General features: G+C 47.9%; 1 protein-coding gene and 1 pseudogene across 1 annotated transcript in view; both read right to left on the bottom strand.

Moving 5' to 3' along the window:
* LOC144115767 (uncharacterized) overlaps positions 1-16,421 on the bottom strand; it is a 36,796-nt gene extending 20,375 nt beyond the window's left edge. Inside the window, exons 1-4 of the mRNA XM_077650272.1 lie at positions 16,321-16,421; positions 9,694-9,753; positions 8,928-9,221; positions 63-161 (exon numbers count right to left, since the gene is read on the bottom strand). Coding sequence (XP_077506398.1) covers positions 63-161; positions 8,928-9,199 — 371 coding nt within the window. The 5' untranslated portion in view covers positions 9,200-9,221; positions 9,694-9,753; positions 16,321-16,421. The remainder of the gene's footprint in view (positions 1-62; positions 162-8,927; positions 9,222-9,693; positions 9,754-16,320) is intronic.
* Positions 16,422-17,134: 713 nt separating this feature from the next.
* Positions 17,135-19,456, bottom strand: LOC144102674 (uncharacterized; annotated as a pseudogene).
* Positions 19,457-21,823: the final 2,367 nt, after the last annotated feature.

Here is a 21,823-nt window from a genome sequence, read left to right as displayed (position 1 = left end):
AGCTTGAAGAAAAAGTTTTTCATGTCTCACTTAATTTTTGTTCATCTTCGCTTTTAACTTACTTGATGGCAGTCGCTGATCGCGTCGGTACTGCCCGGGCCAGCTTCTCCAAGTCACTGCTTCCATGCTCCTTCAATGCATCCAGCAGCTGCTTGCGTTCCCTGCAGAGACAGAAGCACAGCACTATGACGTGTACTCCTTCCGCACCCAGCAGCTTATTTGCAAGGCAGGCTTACAAGTAGACTTCAAGTGAAGAAATCTCTGAACATCTTTAGCTGAGCTGGAATCAGATACAGCAGTAACAACATACAGCAGAACCCTGCTGTTATGTTCCTGGGTGCAGTTTTACCAGCTGCTATGTCTTCATGAGCCAGTCCCACCTAACCTCCAATACAATAAAAACCCATGCAATACAGATTCCTCGGTTATGTCGCAACTGTGGCAGCATTCCCACATGCTACGTCGCAACAGTGCTTTACCCAGCACCAGCATTCTGACATACAACGTTCAGCGAGCGTGGAACAGCGGTGGCAGACTGCCTAAAGAGGAAAAGACTCCATCTGCTTACCTGGTTTGATTACATGGTAAAAAGCAAGTGCCTTGATGTGTTGTGAACTTTGGTTTTGTTTTTCCCGTGTATCAGCGATAGCGTGCTATCACGTTATGCAAAAAATTTCCATGTTTCTCAAGCATGCATGGATGCACATTGTGCATCTTTCACCTACATGTCTAATAAACTTCAGTTGACGTTTAGCTTGCGTTTTTTAGCGCTAGTAATCATGTTTCAGACAGTGCAGCAAAGGCATCAACTAGACTGTCTTTCTTCTTTAATAATGAATCCATCGACACATGGCCGCCACCGTGTTCGGTGGCTACCGCCATGCTGCACCCACGCCAATGCCGTCGAGCACACTTACAGGCAGCATGAATCTGGTTGCAGCTGCTGGTGGAGTTCCATCACCGGTTCAGCACGAACAAAAAAAGGCATGAAAACGAAGCTGTACGACAGCTAATGCAGTGCGGGCAGTGCTGTTGGCTACAAGGCATGTTTCTGTAATCCATGTTTTTTATTTTATTTATTTATTTATTGATACTGTCAGCCGTAGGCCGTTACAGGGTGAAAACAGATACATATGTAAGTTTGCCTTGTTGCCTGCGGCTTAACACAATTTATAGGTTCCAACAGATGAAGATTCTGCAGGATTAAAGCGGCTGCCATGAAAATTGAGCAGAAGTGCTTATGCATGCCCAAACTTCCTGCTCTGCACTGCTTCCCTCTTTGCTACTACCTGCCTTCCACAAAAGCTGCTCGGGAGGACAGAGCCATCGCAGGGCATCTAGGACATTCAGTGCAAGCAACGACTGAGAACTGGAGAGCCTTGAAAATTCTAGTGAAGCATTGCTGCCTTTACTAAAAGTTAAAAATAATACAATAGCCCCCCCCCCCTCCCCCCCCCCCCAATCCCCCCCCGAAAAAGGCCAGACACTGATGGCACAATTTTTCTTATGCACGCTTCCCGGCTGGTAATTTTTTTTTTTTCAGAGGTCCTGTGAAACTCAGAACAGCAGAGTCCTGCGCATAATTCTTAGCTGTAGAGTTTTTACACAAAAGTGATATCCAACTCTGGACAAGCTGACAGGGGTTGTTTCATAGCTAGTCAACAGGCTGTAGTCCAAGCTCAAAGCAAAATTGCCAGTTAATACAAAGCCAACCCACCACATGGCCTCAGTACCTGTGGACTGGCTTGAATGCTGTTGTATGCCAATTTGCAATCTTGTGCCCCATTGTTATTAAGCCCAAACACGCATTACCTGGACTTCCTTCCATCACAATGAATCTGATCTCATAGAAAGTTTTCAGCATAGTAAACAAAATAAAGATATGAAATGAGCATTAAAGACCAATTTTGTCATCACAAAAGCGCAGATGTACAACAAATCCATAACAGAATCCAACATGTTGAAACAGATTTAGTAAGTTTCAGATGCCAGAAGAAAGAATCATATTCCAGCCATGAAAATTCTGGTGAGTAAAATGATGTGGTGCCAGCTTTTGCAACTATTTCAACACTAGTGCCATCACCCATGCAATAATCAGAGGTTCTGAACAGCAAGGACATTGTCAATGGATATAGTCAATGGATACTTATGAACTCCCTCCAATGAAGCCTATCCAGGTGATGAAGGAATTTACATCTGGTCTGACGGCTGCCCAGGAAGAAGCAACAAGGCACACAACACCCTTGCAACATACGGTAAGTGCATCGCACACCAAAGGAAAACCGCCTTCAACGAGGAACGACAAAAACATTTTTTTTCATCGCCTGGACATGTTGCTGTTTTCCGAAAAAAAAATGCATAGGCAATCATACAAAGTGATGCGACAAATGTGCATTAAAGTATTCGTCGCACATTTAGATTTTACACCAATTCCCCTCTCATTCAAATTTTTTTTTTTTTTGGGGGGGGGGGGGGGGTCAGGGAAATGGTGCAGTATCTGTCTCACATATCGGGGGACACCTGAACCGTGCCGTAAGGGAAGGGATAAAGGAGGAAAGTGAAAGAAGAAAGGAACAGGTGCCATAGTGGAGCACTCCGGAATAATTTCAATTACCTGGGCATCTCTAACATGCACTGACATTGCGCAGCACACGGGCGCCTTAGCGTTTTGCCTCCATCGAAATGCAGCCGCCGCAGTCGGGTTCGAACCCAGGAACTCCGGATCAGTAGCCGAGCGCCCTAACCACTGAGCCACCGCGGCGGGCACTGCAGCTTTCCATTTGATTCTGCTGCAGGCTTCTCGTGGATATCAGCTTCTGGAGGGTGGCTTGGTGATGCGTAGATGCCGTAGGTAGGAGGTGCATTTTTTATTTATTTACAATCCGCTTAACGGGGGACACCCTCTTAGAACTTTTTTCTTTATATATGGGTGGATTTGGTTGAAACTTGCATCATTTGCATATTTTTGCATGCTGATTTCAAATATCTGATTAGTTTTCTTGTAGATGAAATAGTTTTCAATATTTCACCTAATTCATGTTGTTCGTTTGGAGGTGAGCTAATTACTAAACACTCTATGGCATGATGAGAATAAACCAGCCAGAGTGATCTAGAAGGATCATAGAGTGCAACAAGACAAGAATTAATGTGCTAGAAGAATTTCAACCAAAGTTGCACATAGTCAAACTTTTGTGACAAAAAGCCCAAGTTGGCACCCAAGATTGATAATTAATTTTTGCTGTGTAATAACTGAACATATTTTAGTCTTAATGCACTATCCAAGAGTTTTTCTTTCTAACAGAACAAGAATGAGAGCTATAGCACAAATAGTTTAAGAGATATCGCTCCTCTAAAATTGTAGAACCCTGAAAATTGCAGTGTTTAGAAAACGAGAAAAAACATCTTCGCTTCTTCGCAGTATCTACATGTAAATTATGTCAATGATTGATATGTCAACATGATCAGAAACTAGTGGAAAGTGAGCTAAAGCAAAAATTAATGGCTTATGCCAATTTCAGGGTAAGTTATGCAATAGGAAACTTTTGAAAGGAAAGGTCCATTTGGGTACCCAAGACAGATAACCTTCTCAGTAAATTTTTTCTTGTGGTCATTGCAATTACCTTGGTGTCATGTGACTCACAAGGTTCCCTTTATAGCAAAAAAAAAAAATTATAGCAATAGCAAGAACAGGACCGGAGATATTAATCTTTCAAAAATGCAACACCACCAAAAGTGGGGGATTGTGAGAAGCACTCAAGCCTCACAGCATATTTAATCAGGAAAGAAAACCCCAAAGACCTTCGCATGCTTTCAAAATGCACCAGGAGCATAGTCAGGGTGCATTCTGTCGTGGTGCTTCTTTTTTTCCACTTTAGCAAAGCCAAGCGAAGCCGCCCGCTTCTTCGCACAACGCGTGTTACGGCGCAAGTCCTTTTCTTCAGCTCTCCTGGAGATAGTTGCAGGCACGTTCGCGTTGCATTCTTGCAGAATTCCTGTTGCTGTATGCTTGCAGCCGGCATTGAAGTGCAGCACAGCTTCTACTGTGGCTGCTTCCACAGCAAACAGTGACGAATGCCGCTCTTTGTGGATCAAGGTCCAGATGATCGAGTGGAAGCTCTTGTTTGAATTCTGGGTCTTCCCCCGAATGCACCTCTGCAGCAGGCTCTTCTATGATAAGCGACTGTACACGAGCAAAAGAGCTTCAGCCACATCGCTTGGCAGACTGTACTTAAGCTTCGGTTCGGGCTCCTCTATTGCTTTTGCAGCGTTGTGGCGGCACAAAGACTGCTCACCAGTGGGACACAAAGTTTGATTGGGGCAGTCATCAGTAGACGTGATGTGGTAATATGTCGCCATCACGGCTCGCTGCATGGGATCCACATTACCTACATTTGACCTTAGTGCTCGGCCATAATATGTAGCCAGCTTGTAACTAGATTAGCTGTGAGCCTTCCTCTGCCATCGAGACTTTGTTTTCCTGCACCCTTGTGCCTTTGCAAGAGGTTGCGCAAAGCTGCTCCCATACGCTTGTGCACATGGTTTATGCAATCCTCCTCGACTACTTCAATGTAGCCACAGATTTTAGCATCTTGAAGGGCATTAAACGTGCGGCTGTCCCCATCGCATAACATCGTTGTGTAGCGCATGTTGTGGCGCTGTAGAGACCTCTCAAATAGAATTTTGCCTGCCTCTACCTCCATTTGGCCAGCCTTGCAGTTGGTGTTCTTTTGGCACTCGTGGCGCGATTTCCAGAGTTCATAGCCGTCAGTGTTCGGCTTTGGGCCAGTTTCGCAGCCCAGACAAAAGTTTGATAGCACCACGTAATCGAGCACATAACCACTGCAGAGTTCCACTACGGCACCGACGCCTATATGTGACAAGTGCCCGCACGTCATCCATGTGCCATCGTAACACACGGCAATGTTCCCCCTGTGCCCAAAACACAAGTCGTCATATACCTTCGCCACTGCCTGCGCGGCCTGTGCCATAGCTGCCGCGGCTGCTCGAGTAGCAGCAGCTTGCAGTGTGTTTTTCAAGTGCCGTTGAAACAACTTGTTGTGCATGCCCCGCCGCGACAATCCCATTGCCGAAAAGATATCGTTCATTGCTGTGTGGGCGTTACCAGTCGACAGCATTGCTCGACTAGCAAGAATATTGAGCTCGAAAGGATTGCACTTTTTCTCACCGTCAACCCTCCGCGAGTTCCACTCGGCCGCAATCTCACCACAGTTGTCACATAGCACGATCAGTTTCACGGCGAGGCCATAGCTCTGGTCGCTGGTAATCAACCTCACGCATCCGCGACACGTTTTGCACCGCATGGCATCCAAGAGGACGTTCGCAATGCTGATGTCAATTATTGCATAGGAGGCTGTTCCGTCTGCGTCTGATCCTGCGGACGCACCACTTGCACCGGCGAACAGCGCGGTCTTTCGTGCCGTCGCCGGCGTCGATTCCAGTCGATAAAGTGTAGACTGCTCACGGGCACTCGCTTGAGTTATGTTAGTGACAGGTGCGGTGTCAATTCGTACGCGGCTCCAATCGGCACGAAGAACACCGCCGTTATCCAGCGGAGACGGAGAAGCGTCGCCACCCGCAACGTGACCGTCACGCAACCCCGTACCACTGGCGCTTGCTTGTTGCACAGTATGCAACAATGTCATGCCATTAACACGTTTTTTTCTTTTTGCACGCTTTCGCCCGAACTTGTGCACAGAGCGGTACTTCTTCGCGCCTCCTGGCATGGTTCTCGCGTTGCACTAGCGTGGTCGGCAGAAAGACAAAATGGCGTCGCCGGGCATCTGCTTTCCATGGCTAGCTTGCTGGAACCAACCAGACGACGCCATTTTGATCACGTGCCTAAACCGGCCAATAGCTGCGTGCGCCGCTATTATTTTTCCCTTCGTTTTTTTTTTGGCGAAGGCGGCATGTACAGGGTTGCTGCTCGAAAGAAAAAATAAGCCGAAAGCCTGCGCTTTCGAATGAGACCAAAATGGCCGCGGTAGAGCGCGTAGTTTCGATGCGCCGGGCGATCGAAATTGGGTGTCGTTTGTCCACAATTTAAAGGGCCGTGGGTGTGGTACTGCATTTTTAAATCGCTATAACTTCTTAATTACGTGGGGTAAAATGATGAAATTTGCATACAGATGCGGATTTTCAGTGCCAAAGAGTCGTGTCCCCCCTTAAAGACCCACTAAGAATATTACAAAAGGGGACGAAACAATAATGCAAAGAGAACACAGAATACAGAATGGCAGGCCTATACAGAAGACATTGCAGCACAAAATGTGCCATAATTATTAATAGACTCGTCCTTTCATCGTTTTAAAGGTGGCTAAAAGCAGGTGACAATTTGAACAAGTTAGACCTAGATAGCGGTAGATATATTTTGAATCAGTGGTCAGTGTACTGCACTACATGTGAAGAAGGGCGAATCTGTTCAATCTGGAAAGCTGTAGTGGCAGAGTTTGAAAATACTGAGATAAAGAACTGAGTCTTCACTGATGGAATGTTTCAAAATTCAAGAAGTTTCGCAGTTGAGTAATACTGTCGCATGTGTGGTTGCTAGTAATAAAACGAATTGCACAGTACTGTAATGATTTGAGTAACTGTGTTAAATATCCCTGATGCGGATTCCAAATAACAGAGGCATATTCCAGCTGCAGTTTGACTAGAATGTTGTACACCAGGAGCTTGGTGTCAGGTGTAGCCACATGTAGTGCGTTTTTCAAACTAGTCCGAGTGTTCGACTCACCCTGCTGAAGGTGTATTCCATGTACAGATTCCATGACATGATGACACACAGTCATTTGAACTGACTTATCCACTCAATGGGAGCATGGTTGATATCATAAGAAAATGGCACATTGTAGCGACATGTATACTGTATTTCAAGAGTTCCTTGAGGCACTATAAAAGATAGCGACTGGCACAAACAATCAGGAGAGTGCGTTAAACACGTTCCTCCGTGCCTCGTCATCAGCCTGTCTGCCTGTGGCGTACATAAATATGGTTCAAACCATCGCTGCTCCAGAGCCTAGAAGTGGAAGAACCGTCAGTCTAAATAAAAACTACTGCAAATTTATCTCTCATATGTTTTGTTATAGGCGAGATAAGATAGAGGAAAAGCCTCGTGCCCCATTTATGGCCAGTGAACGTACTGAAAGTGCAAGCAAGAACGAATAATATAGTCCGAAGCTAGGAGTCCTGCTTTAAAGTGCACCAGCATTTTGGAAACAATATTTTGCCATTAGAAAGAGCAGTGGCAAGAGCCACGCACGCTAGACTCGGGAAATAGCATACATAACGCAAGCATACAGTAAAGCTAGACTTGAAACAGTGTTTGGCACATGTACACCACAAAGCATGCAATCTTAGCACATGCTATCCCATATGCCCGTTTTATACTGGCACAACAATCTGCAGTGTCAGAACATCGCCTGTGAACTCATCGCAGCTTTGGTAATGCTGCAAGGAATTACTGAGATGGAGTACAATGAATGTCATTACCTTGGTTTTGTTAACATTATATTTTGCATTTACCACACGACACATCATTATGATAATGCATTAAGATCCTCCTGTACAAGATGAGACTCGTTAGGTTCATTAATCTGATGATAAATGAGAGTCATCTACATAAATAGGAACTAAAGACTGGTGGGTGCCCGCAGGTGCACCTACAGGAGGGGGTGCTCCAGAGATGGCACCTTCCAGACCGAGTGTGCCCCAATCAGGTCCGATCCGCTAGGTGTGCTGTAGGGGGGGGGGGGGGGGGGGGGGGGGGGGGCAGGCTTCACATACGCACATGTGCATGCAGTCCCTGTGTAGTACTATTTGTGGAGAACCTGTTTCCCCCCCTCCATTTCGATGCGGCCCATCTTCATCGTCGGCCGTCGGGACGGACAGCCCCCGGCCGGGAGAGGAGGGAAGTCTCCCTCATGGGGGAAAGGGAACGGCGACGGGAGCGCCACCTCGTAGGTTACGCGGAATTCTGCGGAACCGGAGAGAGGCCCTTCGGGATCCGGCCAGCGTCTTGACCGGTTGCGGCCGCACGCTCCCGCCACCTTCCGCGGCAGGCGCACGGGGATCCTTGTGCCTCGCCGCTGGACTTCTGGTTCCAGGCAGTGAAGCGAGCGCAGCAAACGCGCGCTCTGGTCGCCTTCCCCAGCAAATGCTAGGGAATGGCTTTGCCTCAAGAATGCGGCGCGCACGGGAGAATCCGGCCGCCATTATCAGCGCATACAAACGTTCAAAGTCGCGCCCCTGCCCCAGCCGGTAAGTCGGAAGTCCTTCTTACGCAGTCTTCTATTTCCGAGGAATGCCTCGTTGATGTTTTGTAGCTAGCTGGCCCGCTCTGTGTATTGATTCCAAGTGTAATAAATAACATATGAGTGTTAACGCTGTGTCGTCCCTTCCCTTTGTCCCTGGAGCACGAACCCCTCCGCGGTTAGCGAATGGGAACACTGCATCCACGGAGTGGGAGTGCGGGCGGGGCGAAAGGTTTGTCCCCCCATATTTCCACATATTTTAAACCGGGTTTCAACTGAATGTCCTTTAGGAGGCTTTGCATGAAAGGCTGCAATAAATATAATACAGTGGTTGAAATAGCGAAACCGGGTGGGGGGGAGGGGAGCCGCCCCTGCTGCACGCTGGCGGCACCGCCAAAGAACTCCACGGAACAAGTGCAGTTTGTGCAGCCAAATGAAAGTGACCTGTAGAACTGTGCGTGGTAAGGTCTCATGTGAACCCAAGAGCTAGTATTATTCCCCAATTATTTGAAAATTTGAACATTCACACACAAGAACTGCTGTAACTCATCGCATTACACATCCTTCAAAGAAGCCACAGCTGCAAAGATTGTAGGCATGTAGAGTAGGTCAGCTACTGCAGCATGCAGTAGTCTGCAAGAAACACCCTAGACTCACTTGGCCGTCCAATTCTTATAGTCATCCTTCAAGCCTTCACTCTTGAAGTGCATGGGCAGCTTCAAGTTCCGCCCACGGCTGGAACGCAGTCTCGGTAGCAAATGCCTCCGTGGCCCTCTGGATGCCTTCGCTTTCTTGGCTGGTGGCTGAGAAGGGGGGGTCTCATTCTCGGCCGGTGGTTCAGAAGGGGACATACCGGTTTCATCAGCCAGTGACTCAGCAGAAGACGTGCCAGGAGTGCTGAGCGGGGAGTCAGACGATGCCTCCATCATGTCACACACTGTTGCACAGGCTCTGCAGAAAAAGGCAATGTACCACCAGAATGAGCCATCTCATGGGTGAGCTGGCTAAGCAGCCTGAAATATTCCTCAAAGTCCACTCCTAATAAAAATGGTATGGTATGTTATGGTATGGATGCAGGATTGGTTTATAGGGGTTTAACATCCCAAAGCAACTTAGGCTATGACGGACACCACAGTGAAGGGCTCTGGAAATTTTTACCACCAGGGGTCCTTTAATGTGCACTGACATTGTGCAGTATGCAGACCTCTAGAATTTCACCCCCATCAAAATTCGACCGCCACGGCCGGGATCGAATCTGTGTCTTTCGGCTCAGCAGCCGAGCATCATAACCACTGAACCACTGTGGCAACAGTATGCAGGATAAAACACCTCAAAGTTGCAAAGGGGCTATGAAAGACTCAGTAGTGCAGGACTCCAGATTAATTTAGGCTGCCTGTGGTTCCCAATAAAGATGGTCACTCACCTTGCCGTCAAGCAAACGGAGCTAGACCCACTACACAGTTCCTTGGCAATGACTGTTCCCCTGCAGCCAACACAAAGAACTGTTCACTCCTTGACTAAACTGACACAATGTGAACTCTGATGGAGGAAAATCTTGAAGCAGGTTGAATTCTTCACAATCACGGAGATCCCAGACACATGAAATGTGCATTCCAACTTTGAAAACTAATGTTTACAACCATCACAAAACAAAAACCCAGGATGAAAAGACTTTTTTGATAGGACATGCCAGGAGTGTGCTGACCTGTCCACATTTTTCGAATTGCAAAATTGAGCAAATACAGAAAGAAAGAACAGCTTATGTCGTAATGAGATGTAGAAATAGGAACAATATTGGCAAAAGCCATAGCACTGATTTAAGTGCAATAAATGCCTATTGCACTGCCATCATCCTTCTCAGTGCAAAGTCTGCTAGTTCTTTTCTGTCTTTTTACGTGCAAAACAAGCTCCACCTCCCCACACCTCCAAAATGAGAGGCGAATGCTCATACCACAAAACCACCACTGCAGTGGAAAGGTCAATGATTCAGCCATTGGTTTCACCAGTGCTGCATGGTTTTCTCCCCACTAGTAATGAAAGTAGCAGCACGTGACTCATTCTAAATGGACAGGAATCTGCAACATATTGGCTGTAATATAGTCAGCAACCACCAGTATTTAGTGCTCAGAAAATGTGACGTGAGAGTCACTACAACTGCACTCAACATATTGAGCCTCTAGTTATCAACACTTAACATCATGTAGCAACATAAATCTCAACATCGGAATCCCTACAAGATAAGGGTAGAGACCGCTAAGGGTTTCATCGCTTACTGCCAGCATGTTTTGTATAAAAAGCTCTGACAACAAGGCTGCTGCTTGGGATAGTTAAACACAGGATACTGAAAGTATGTAGATAAATATAAAGAGACAAGTAAACAGATGAACAGTAGGTCGATAACATTTCTTAAAATAAAGTGTCTAATGGCTGTGGACATTCTGCACACTCACAATTTGCACTTGTACTGATGACACATCACCAGCATGGGATTGTGCCATGTTGGTGATGTGCAATAAGAATATGAACAGGTGCAGTACCTAACTTTTTTAACAGTTTATGTTCTGCACCCCATACCTGCATCAATGTACTCATTCAAGCAGAAGTGACACAAAAGCTTAAAAAACAGAACAGCGGTACCACAGCCTGAAAGTATTCTTGAAGCACACTAGCAACAGCAGTGCAGTAAAGACGCCAGCAATTTCGAGAATAGACTTTCAGAAATCGGGGTACAGGGCAAAAACACACAAAGGCAGGGACTGCGCCGTACCTAGAGGGCGCAGTCAACATAACACCAGTGTACCAGACTCGTGCTCAAAGTGCACCCACAATGCCGAATGCTGTGTTATGTCACTGGTCCATTTAATTATGACCTAATCTGCACGTATTAAAGTCCAAAAGTATGTTCGTAACTAGTGCTTCCAAAATGTTTTCAGTGCGTTTTCGAAACTTCCTACTTAATTTTTGGCAATGCCTTTCCATTTGTTTCAACAATAAACACTGAACCCACTGAACTAAATCGCTTACTGCATGAGCTAGCGCTTCATTGCTGCGTGTGTTGCTTGGGACCGCACAGGAATAATTTCTCACAGAGGTTAGGAAGGGATGAACACATGTTGCTCGTCCCTTCCCAACCTGCGAGAAGAAAAAAGTTCCTACACAGCGCACAAATAAGCATTCAGCATTCCAATGACAAACAATGAAGCTATGTATAACTATCATGACATATGCAAGCGTCCAGTCTGAAAACAAACAATGGACAAAATCCCTCGTGCATCTAATTTTTTTTTCTGCAAGCACACAATGAGTTAATCAACAAAAGGCAGAACTGCAACTCAAAGCGTACACGTGAGCGTTTCACGGCATTAAGGCAGCGCATTTCTTCAGAGTCTCAGCTACTGGAGTCACCGGAGGCAAAATTTCTGCGTTTGAAAGGTGTTAGATACAGACAAATAGCATCAAAATTTCGCCTCTGACGATGATAGCCGAGACGCTGACGTGACGCCAAAGAAACGCTGCCTTGTTGTTCTGCCTTTACAATTACACACCGACCGAAATCGCAGCGTCTGACTACGTTTCAATAAAACAAGCTTCGTTCTCACTATAAAACATATGTACTGTCAGTAAAACGTCTGAAGTTCAATGCCCCTTTGGTCGATCAGCTTAGAAACAAAGAGCGACGCTCCTGTGCCCAGGTACAGCAACCGCTGTGCTGTTTTTCGTACCAAAATGAAACGTCGGAGCCAAGCACTAGCCTCACTGTTGCAGGCGGTTTAGCGTTGTTACGGGCATTTTAACGTAAACGCGTACAGACTTCGCGCGCTTCGGGTTTGTTCAACCCATGGATGGTAAAACATCGGCCCACATACGTGAATGACAATCGTTACCACTCGCTTCGAGGCAGACAAGCTTTACCTTCTGTAGTAACGGACTGGCAGAAGGCTACAGCAGAAGCTTACTTACAGTACAGTGCAACAGAAGTTCACTTACGGCGTGGGAACTGGCAGGGACAAGAACCAACGGAGCCAAAGCCTCCTTAAGGCAAGGCTTGCCTGGCGTTGCATATGTCTCCTTGACCAACGTCGCCTCTCCTCCCCTTCTTTCTCCTCCTCTCCTCCTTTACATTATTTCAGTCGCCCCTTCGGCAGACAGCACCTCTCCTCCTCTACATCATTTCGGGGAGCAGCGACGCTTCCTTCCCTTCTGTCCTCCTCTTCACCAACCCTCCCCTCGAGACCCGCCGTGCCCCATCGTATCTCCAGCGCTGCATGCTAGCTCGGTGCTCTCGCGAGTTTTCTGCCGCCTAGCTGGCATTGCATAATTAAATGCTCAAGTGCGCTTAAACGAATCGTCTTGATGAGTTTGTGGAGTGGTTAACGGTCTTGTGAGACAGGCCCATGGAGATGCCGTTCCCGTCAACCAGTCCTGGCATGCACAGGTAAGCGGCCGACTCGTCGCTGCTGATGGTGGTCCGAGAGAACGTTGGCAGCGATGATGGTGCCCAGGGTTTCCGCGTCTCTTCGTTCTACTTTGAACAGGCCCAGCTCCTTTGTGACCACAGAAACCATACCAAAAATCCATGGCCCTCGGTCGACGACGCCGCCGTAGTTGTTTTGGCGATGAGGCGGCACGTTGTCGCCGGCCATAAGCCGGCCGCGGTGGCATTTTCACCTACCTCTCATCAGGCATTCGTCCACCTGAATTTCTTCCCCAGGACTACCCATCGGAGGCGCTCGGTGGACCTTTTTGCAGCACACCTCCTGGACGTAATTGGTCCAGTCTGTGCAAGCTTGCTTGCATATTTCGCCACCTTGCATTTCCCTGGCGACAAATTGGCATCCTTTTCACCATGCAGTACGTCAGGTACAATACGCGTGCTCTTGACAACTTGACATTCGGGCGGCCCAGACGATCCTTGTTGGCAAAAAAAGCTTGCCGAGCCCCCTCCACTTGCTTGAAGAGCAGCACTCTCATGCAAGGCAGCGGTGCCGTGGAGTTGAGAGAGCTGCTTGCGGCATCTGTTGCAGCAAAACTGGGCCCGCTTCCCTTTAGTTGAAGGGTGGTAGTACGTGACAACCTGGCCGTCACAGTTTGGCCGTTGGTCGTTAAACCCCAGCTGGCCGCAAACTCCCCAGTATTCCGATGTGGCCGGCCGGCCCATGGAGGCTGCGGAGGGCTGGGTCACACTACCGACGACTGCGGTGCCAGGTTGAACCGCTTCACGAACGCTTCTTGGACCTCGTCGTCCTCTGTGATGCGGCCCATCTCGGCGAACTTCGGGTCCTTGCGGATGGCAGACATTCTTCGGAAGGACATGTGCTCACGAAAGAAGCCGACAAACACGAAACAGCCTAAAATGACTCCGGTGGGCACAGTTCCAGTGTTTAAATAGGCTTTAGGTAAGGGTGTGTCCCGAACCCGATAGGAAAGGATTCCCGGGCATGAAGTCACCGATTCTGTTATGGGCATGTCACACTCGTCCAACAGTCGGCCGATTTGGTCTGACAACCATGTCGTCATGATGTCCGGCTCTATGTCGCACTGCGCCGACCAAAACAGTCGGCCGACTGTCGGCATCGGCGCCAGGTCTCCCACAAGACGGCAGTTGGCCGATGGTCCGCCAACTTCCATGTCACACTAGCAAGACAGCGTGCGAGACCTCCTGCCGACTTGGCCCTTTCTCGTTCTCATTCTTCTTTTGTCATTTCCTGCTATGCGAAATTCATGGTCCGGGATGCTTCATTTTTAACTCTTTTAAATAAATCCCACCATAGTAAAACAAAGTCATTAACAATCGTGATTATGAACCTAGGTTGAGTGCAGCCCAGTACTGAGCGGCACTTATTGCTGGGTCAGAAAGGCATAGCTCGAAAAATCAATCCAGTCGCTCGCGAGTAAACAGGACGGGAGAGATTATTTAAGGCTAAAATAATAAAATGAAAAAATTCTCGACCACGCGGATTCGAACTGGAACCTCTGGAATTCGAAGCTGCTGCTATACCCACGACGGCATGGAGAATTTTTTTTCTTTACTGTATCGACGCCATGGAGAACAGAGGAAATTGCAGCCTTCAGAGGTGCTCCCCAGTGTGACACTTGCGACAGAAGTAAAGCAGGCGACCCATGTGTGAAATCTCGGCCGGCGCGCTGCACCGGTCGCTGCTTGCGAACTGCAGCCCCACTGCAAGCACGGACACCCGGAGCAGCAAGCATCGCTGCGCCGCTCGACTCGAGCTCAAAGCGTAGGCTTTGCCACCCGCAGCGGTCTGATTACTGCTTGACTTGGTGCTGAAATTCGCACCAGAAAAGACAAAATAGCCATATTATCAGAAAGACCGCCTGCTATACACGAGCACCGACAAAGCATGCTTGCACAAGTAGCGAGCTTTCGGCAACGGCACCGCCCGCGGTCGCGCCAGGCGACGAACTGCGCTGCTGCCTGGCGCAGCGGACGCCGCTTCGCAAGTAGCTTGCGCTATCTCTTGATATCGCTTGGCTGTTAACAGTATAATCGCACCATAAACTAAAATTATGGTCAATTTGCGCGACACCTTCGGCTGCGGAGCTAGCGGACCGCTGCGGGCAACAGGCGAGCCGGACCGCAACGGCGGGCCAGCGGCAGCTTGCGAGGCGATTCTGGCGAGAAATTTTGCTCGTATCACAGTTGTTGCTTTTACCAGCAACTCGGTGTTGATCAACGATCCTCAGAAATGATACATCTGTCACATTTCTCTGTCTCGGCGTTTACTGCTTACGTCAAAAACAATCTTAAGCTGATTTTTATTACGGCGGCGGACGGGATCCAGGCTGGCCTGCCGGCGAGCAGGCTCGGTTTACTTCACGTTCGCACCAAAAACGACAAAACAGCCATGCTATCAGAAAGTCCGCCTGCTATATTCGAGCAAAGACGCCGCCTGCGGGAGCGCCAGGGCGACGAACTGCGCTGCTTCCCGGCCACGACCGGCTTTATTACTGTTCCCGGCTGCCGTACTCGTTGCTAAGCCTAGCTGGTTTCCATAGTACTGTTTGTTTACGTTCATAAGCTCTGACATAGATGAATGTCCAAAAAGGTATCATTACTGAGGCTCGTTGGCCAATGGCACGGTGCTGGTTGAAGCATCGCCTTCTAGAGGAGGCAATGGTTGAAGTGATAACTACGATACGAGCAAATTTCATCCTATAGCCGCCTGCTGCTGCGGCTACTTCGAGCAGCTCGCCTGACGTCTGCTAGATCCGCTGCTGAAGCCGTCACGGAAATCGAGCATAATTTTATTTCATTATGGGACAGGTTGGCAGTAAAGAGGTGACTAGAGAAGTTCCTTTATTACTGCGCTGGCTAGTTCCAAAGCGCCCTGAGCTACGGCATCGATGCGAAAGTACTATAGCGGAATCGTGTTCGTGTCTGGTGTATGTTTTTGCTCGGCGACTGATGTCGCGACGACACAGTCGGCAGACTGGTTTTGTCGCCGTCGCGGGCGTCAAAGCATGTCACACTACGAAGACAACTGGCTATCGGACGCGTTGGTGTCGTTGTCGGCCTAGTGTGACAGCTTGGTCTGCCACAGACAAGGTCTGCCGATCTTTGGTGTATTTGTCGGGTCGGCGGCGTGTCGATTTTTTTTTTTCTTTCATTCTGGAGGGGGGGGGGAGGAAAAAGAAGGGGAGGAGGAGAGGAGACATTGGGCGAGGAGACATGCAACGCCAGGCAGGCCTCGCCCACGCATTCTACACCGCGCCCGGAAAATCCCATGCCTGTTTCGCCGGTATAAATCATTCGAAAAAACTTCCGACGCGTGGAATCTATCTGGATTTACTAATACAGAGGCAATGCATCGCGACAGAGCAAAAATCGAGATCCAAATTGCGAAGGAGCATGATAATTACTTGGTATGTACACCTTTCGTGAAACGCGCCGTCAGGCCTAACGACAAATGTTCTCAAAACAACTGGTTGCCAAATTCCTCAACACACCACGAACTTAAAAATCTCGTTCAGAGAGGCGTGAAATTAAAGCACGGGAAAATACTGCGAAGCAGCAAATAACAATACTCACGCAGATTTGGGTCTTCCGAATAAAACTACCTCTCTCTCCTGCGCGGACTGGCTTTCTGTGCCTGTGAGAACGCTCTCCTCAGGCCGTCGGACGCCGGCAGCGCCACTGCTCGCGTCTGCCGCACGGCGGCGCTGTGTGAGTAGAATACGTCAAGAAGCGTCCAGGGAACACAGATATTCCAAGAAGAGGGGGGAACCAAAATTTGAAGTAGACAGAAAATGGGACCCTTCATAAAGTGTAGAAGGGAAGCATCCTATTCGATTAATGAGAAAATGAGAAGGGTGCCCAATGGATGTAAAAAGTAAATAAAAAGGATAGAAAAGCAGCCCAAAAATCCTGGAAAGATCTAAATGCAATGAGTAATAAGACTAGGCTAGAACAAAAATTTATTGTTACAGATGATGGTATTCAACTAGAAGGGGATGAAGCAATAAAACACATAGGAACAAAGATGACAGCAAAATTTACAGAAAGGAATGGGGTACATAATTTATCGAAGGAGGATAGACCGGTTACAGCAATAGCTTCACTTGAGCAAGGAGAGTGGGAAAGGGCAGAGAAGAAGGTTCCTAGTGGCACATCAACAGGACCAGATGGTATCCCGATTATGCTGATAAAGAAGCTAGGACCAAAATCCAAGCAAACATTAATACAGGTAGTGAACAAAATGACAGTGGATGCAAAAGTCCCAGATGAAAGGCGATTAAGTAGAATGAACATGATATATAAGAGAAAGGGGGACAAAGCAGATGTAACTATCGTCCCATAACAGTGACATCTGTGGTTTACAGGGTGGTGCTGCAGATTACAGGGTTCGTACAAGCTATACAGAAAAAAATTCAAGGATATTCAAGGACTTTCAAGGCCCTTCTAGGAGGTTTTCAAGGACTTGCTACGAAGCTGTATTTCGTAGTTTCGCAACACAAAAGTATTTTCAAAAAATAAATATCTTTATTGCACTCAATGTAGGATAACATATCTGTCAAGACGCACCAAGGAAAGTTCAAGAGACATCCTGAAGCTTTGCCTCAATCTCTTTGTTGAGGTTTAACAATTGCTCAGCCTTAGCCTTTGCTGCTTTTCTCATAGAATTTGATTTGATTATGTAAGTGAGGTCATTGGCTGCTTCCGCCTTTTCAGCATAGTCGTCTGCTGATGCAGTCAGATCGCTAACAGCTGCTTCCAGTATCTTCCTTTTTTTATTGAGGCTGTCAAGCTGGTCCTCAGCATAGCGCTTTTTTGACTGCTTGACACATTCTTGTTCCAGCCTTTTCTGGGCTTCCAAGTAAGCACTATAATGATGTCTTGCAGCTGATACCGCCTTCCTCAAATCTTTTGTGATGACAATGTTAAAGATACCACCTGCTTTTTCCACTCCATCGCACACAATTCGTTGTGAGATGTAAGAGAGGCCTTTCAAGTTCTCTACAGAGATCTGTCAGTTTATGCTAAAGCCTCTCTCAACAGTTGCCTGACCATGGCTTAGCACAAGCAAAGATTTTACAACTTTCCACAGCTCTGCATAAGAAGCATTGAACTGCACAAGTTCACTAAAAAAGGTGTCCAGACTGGTGGCTTTCTCGAAAAGTCGCAGTTGATGTTTTTCTTGCAACAGCTCCATGTACTCTGCAAGTACAGAGTCTCGACGCTGATCTGTCAGCCTCCCTGCCGCAATGAGCGCTTCCAACACTTTCTTGAGGCCTGCCAGGCACTCATTAGGCCTGCAGCACATTTGTCGAGGGTCAAGCGAGGAAAGGCCTTTAACCACTGTGAACCTCAAGGGGCTCTTCTCAAGGACCTTCTTCGTCACTGTGACTAGGAACTGCTTACACTCCATCTTGAACTGAAATATATCTTTTGCACTTGCATTGCACTTCTTCAGGATTTGTTCGACTGTGTGACCAACATCCTCTTTTTCCAGTGGTGTATGATTCTTTGGGTCCTCTATATCAATCTGCAGCATGCCAGTGATCCCCGTTGCTGAAGACAATGTAGAACACTTGATAAATTTTGTCATTAACTTTCTGACTATCGTCTCCAAGTCTCTCGCCAGAAGAAATAACATCGGTTTGTCTGTTTGGAATTCCATTAGGAATGGCTTCGTGTGGCAGCAACACTAAGAGCAAAATTCAGCTTTGCCACTACTAATGTGTCCTGAATGAATTCAACAATGTTCTGAAAAGACACACACTTTGGCAGACTCACTTGCTTCTTCCTTGCGGATTCCACAAACTTCTTCACATCACTCCAGAGTTCCAGAGCTCTTTCGATGACTGCCACATTCTCAACCCAGCGATGGGCAACATAGTTCAGAGGAAATACTGCCTTCCCAGTGAGTGCTGAAAAATCATGCCTCCTTGCAGGGGCATCCTCAAACAGTGCACTCAGACTGGACAAAAGGGTGTCGAGTCCCCACTTGCTCGCTATGACGCCTGCCTTGTAGGCATTGTGCACAGTGTGGAGGCTGCAAGTACCCAAGTCAAGACAGTGGACTTGAAAGTTCTGCTGCAGGTGAGATTGCAGCATCTTGAAGAACTTCAGGTTCACGTTGGGTCCGTCCATTGAGATTTGAAGAATCTTCGCCAGTGGCAACGGTTCTAGTGCACTCAGAAGTTGGTCTTTAATATCCTCAGCCGTTGCGTGCCCCATGAAAACAGAAGTGTACTACTTCGTTACCACCTTTCTGGACGAGTCCCAAAATCTTATGTGCACGTCCATTTGCTTCTCTTGAAGGCATTCGTTAGCAGACTCATCAAAAAGTACGACATAGTTCTCGCACCGTTCTATATCTCGTTGCAGCGATGACAGAAAAAAAGGTCTGAGGCCGTGGCAGGTTATGTAAGCACATTTCTTCTCACCACATGAGAAGCCTTTAGCGATCTCGCTATCAGGAAACATGCGTTTAAACAACTCGCCTGCTTCCGACGACGATCTGTAGGAGCAGTGGGTTGTGACTAACTTCAGCGTCCATAAAATTTCCGCATCTGTCACCAGCTCGTTTACCTTCCACGCGATGTTGACGTCAGACGACTGCGATGGAGTATCTACGGGTCTCGCGCTAGCGGAAAAATACTCGCGCACCGAACCTGCCGCTGCTCTCTTCATACAGGCGCTGTGCTTTGCACTCTTCCTGTGGCTTTTCAGTGCAGACTCGCCCATAGCAACAAGGTCGAAGCACTTCCCGCAAGGTTTGCATTTTGCTCGATGTGGATTCGTAGCATCCGGTGCCACCCAATCCTTGTAGGCGCTGTTACTGAGCCACGCGCTTTGAAATGTACACTTTCCGGGCATTTCTGCGGATCGCAGGATTGCTGCAGTCACACGCAGAGAACTGTCTGAACACACGGCTGCAGAGAGTAAACGTCAGCGTACGCACGTGCAACGCAAAACTAGAGATGGGTCGCTCAGGAGTGAGCCGGATCTTCTGAGCCGCTCTTTTAAAAGAGCGGGTGAGCCATGGCTCAGTAAAAGTGAGCGGCGGTTCTTTTAGAGATCCGGCTCACTGATCCATAGGACCGTAGTCCAGCGTAGTGATCCGTGCCGAACGGCGAACTGTCTGTTCCGTCAGAGCTGTGTCGCTGGGTCTTCTGCCGGGTGAGATTTTCGCGCCATCTGTTAGCACTGCGAGAAAGCTGGTTTGTCGTTCAGTTAGCCATGTCGAACCGTCCGTCAGAGCTGCTGGGTGCGATTTGCACGCCATCTATTAGCAGTGCGAGAAAGCTGGTTGAGTGAACGGGTCGCCTGCTCGCTGAACGAGAGATCTGGATCTCCAAAGGAGCCATTCGGCTCACTGAGCCGAAGACCCGGCTCTTCAAAAGATCCGGATCTTTTGAAGAGCCGGGTCTTTGGCTCAGTGAGCCGTTTGGCTCCTTTGGAGATCCGGATCTTTTGAAGAGCCGGGTCTTCGGCTCAGTGAGCCGAATGGCTCCTTTGGAGATCCGGATCTTTTGAAGAGCCGGGTCTTTGGCTCAGTGAGCCGTTTGGCTCCTTTGGAGATCCGGATCTTTTGAAGAGCTGGGTCTTTGGCTCAGTGAGCCGTTTGGTTCTTTTGGAGAGCCGCTCTTCTGGTGAACTGATTCTCTCATTCAGTGAGCCGTTTGGCTCTTTTGGAGAGTCGCTCTTTTGGTGAACTGCTTCTCTCGTGCAGTGAGCCGTGCGGCTCTTTTGGAGAGGCGCTTCTCTCGTTCAGTGAGCTGTGCGGCTCTTTTGGAGATCCGCTTCTCTCTCGTTCAGTGAGCCGTTCGAAGAACCGTTCAATCAGAGCCGGGTCTTCTGGCAAAGTGCGTATTTCTGGGCGAGTTGGTTGAGATACATTCCGAGCAAAAGAGCGCTCGCAGATCTTGTCCTCGCTTTGTGTTGTCCTGCGGTGTTGTGTCTTCCTTGTTGTCGTCCGTTGTCTGCGAGCGCTGTTTCGCTCAGAACGTGTCTTCTGGCAAATCATTGGCAAAGGATGGTGCCGTTCATTGACAGCTGTTGTTCGAGCGATGTCTCACGACTCCCACCGATCTTGCATCGTGAGCTGGTGCAACATTTCGAAGGTATTAGTAAAAATACCTATAACACGGTTATTCTACTAATGCACATATCGTTTTTTTTTTTAAAGCCAAATAACTAAACTCTATAGCAGAGGTTACAGTGTAACCTGCTAGTTATTTGGCTTTCATGAAAACAAAACAATATATGCATCCGTAAAATAGCCGTGTAGTAAATTCAGGCATGGTCTCTTCCTTTTCTTTAGAGAGGAACAGGGCCTCTCCAGGCAGTGTTTGAAGATGGGGACGATTGTCGAATGCAGATGATGAAGAGAGGAAATATATCTACATAAATGTACAAAGGCAAACTGAGTTACAGAAGCAGATCTCACACAGACGGCCGAACTAACTGTAACTAAAAAAAAAGGTAATTCTCACACAGAGAACATACACTACAAGACCTTACTTATCGACCCACGTGTTAAAGCCTAGGTATATTTGCAGAATTACAAGCCACTGCACGGAGCCTCTAGCTAAACTAGGCAATACCGACTTGTGATTTGTAATGCATTTGCTTGCGTTTTTGTAAGTTTTATAAACAAAGAAGTTAGGGTGGCCGTATTTCGAGGCCCGTCCTAAGTTTCGATAACCAATGAAGGTAGCCACCTACAGCCCTGAAGTTTGACACAACCTCGAGCCCAGGGCTTGGATAAAAGAAAAACACATAACGAAAATTTCCGAAAAACCTATTATTACGGGAGCCCTTACCCTTATTGCGTGATGCTCTTTTCCTTCCCCGCCCCACCTACGCGTCGCCTCTCGAAGGATGACAAGTTTTCTTTCTTTTTTTTCTCAGCTAACTGGCGGTGCCACTAACCCACTGGCTCGTCCCAGAAATATCAGATAGCGGAGGCCTGCGACGCGTCGGCGCCATCAAGAATAGAGACGCGCTTAAAGGAGCCGGTAGCATGCGGAAGGAAAAGAAAAAAAAAGTGATGGTCCCTGCGCCGCACTTGTGGAGAGAGGGAGTG

Source organism: Amblyomma americanum, chromosome 1, assembly GCF_052857255.1.
Source record: "Amblyomma americanum isolate KBUSLIRL-KWMA chromosome 1, ASM5285725v1, whole genome shotgun sequence".
Classification (NCBI taxonomy): domain Eukaryota; kingdom Metazoa; phylum Arthropoda; class Arachnida; order Ixodida; family Ixodidae; genus Amblyomma; species Amblyomma americanum.
This window is presented reverse-complemented; position numbering and strand designations above follow the sequence as displayed.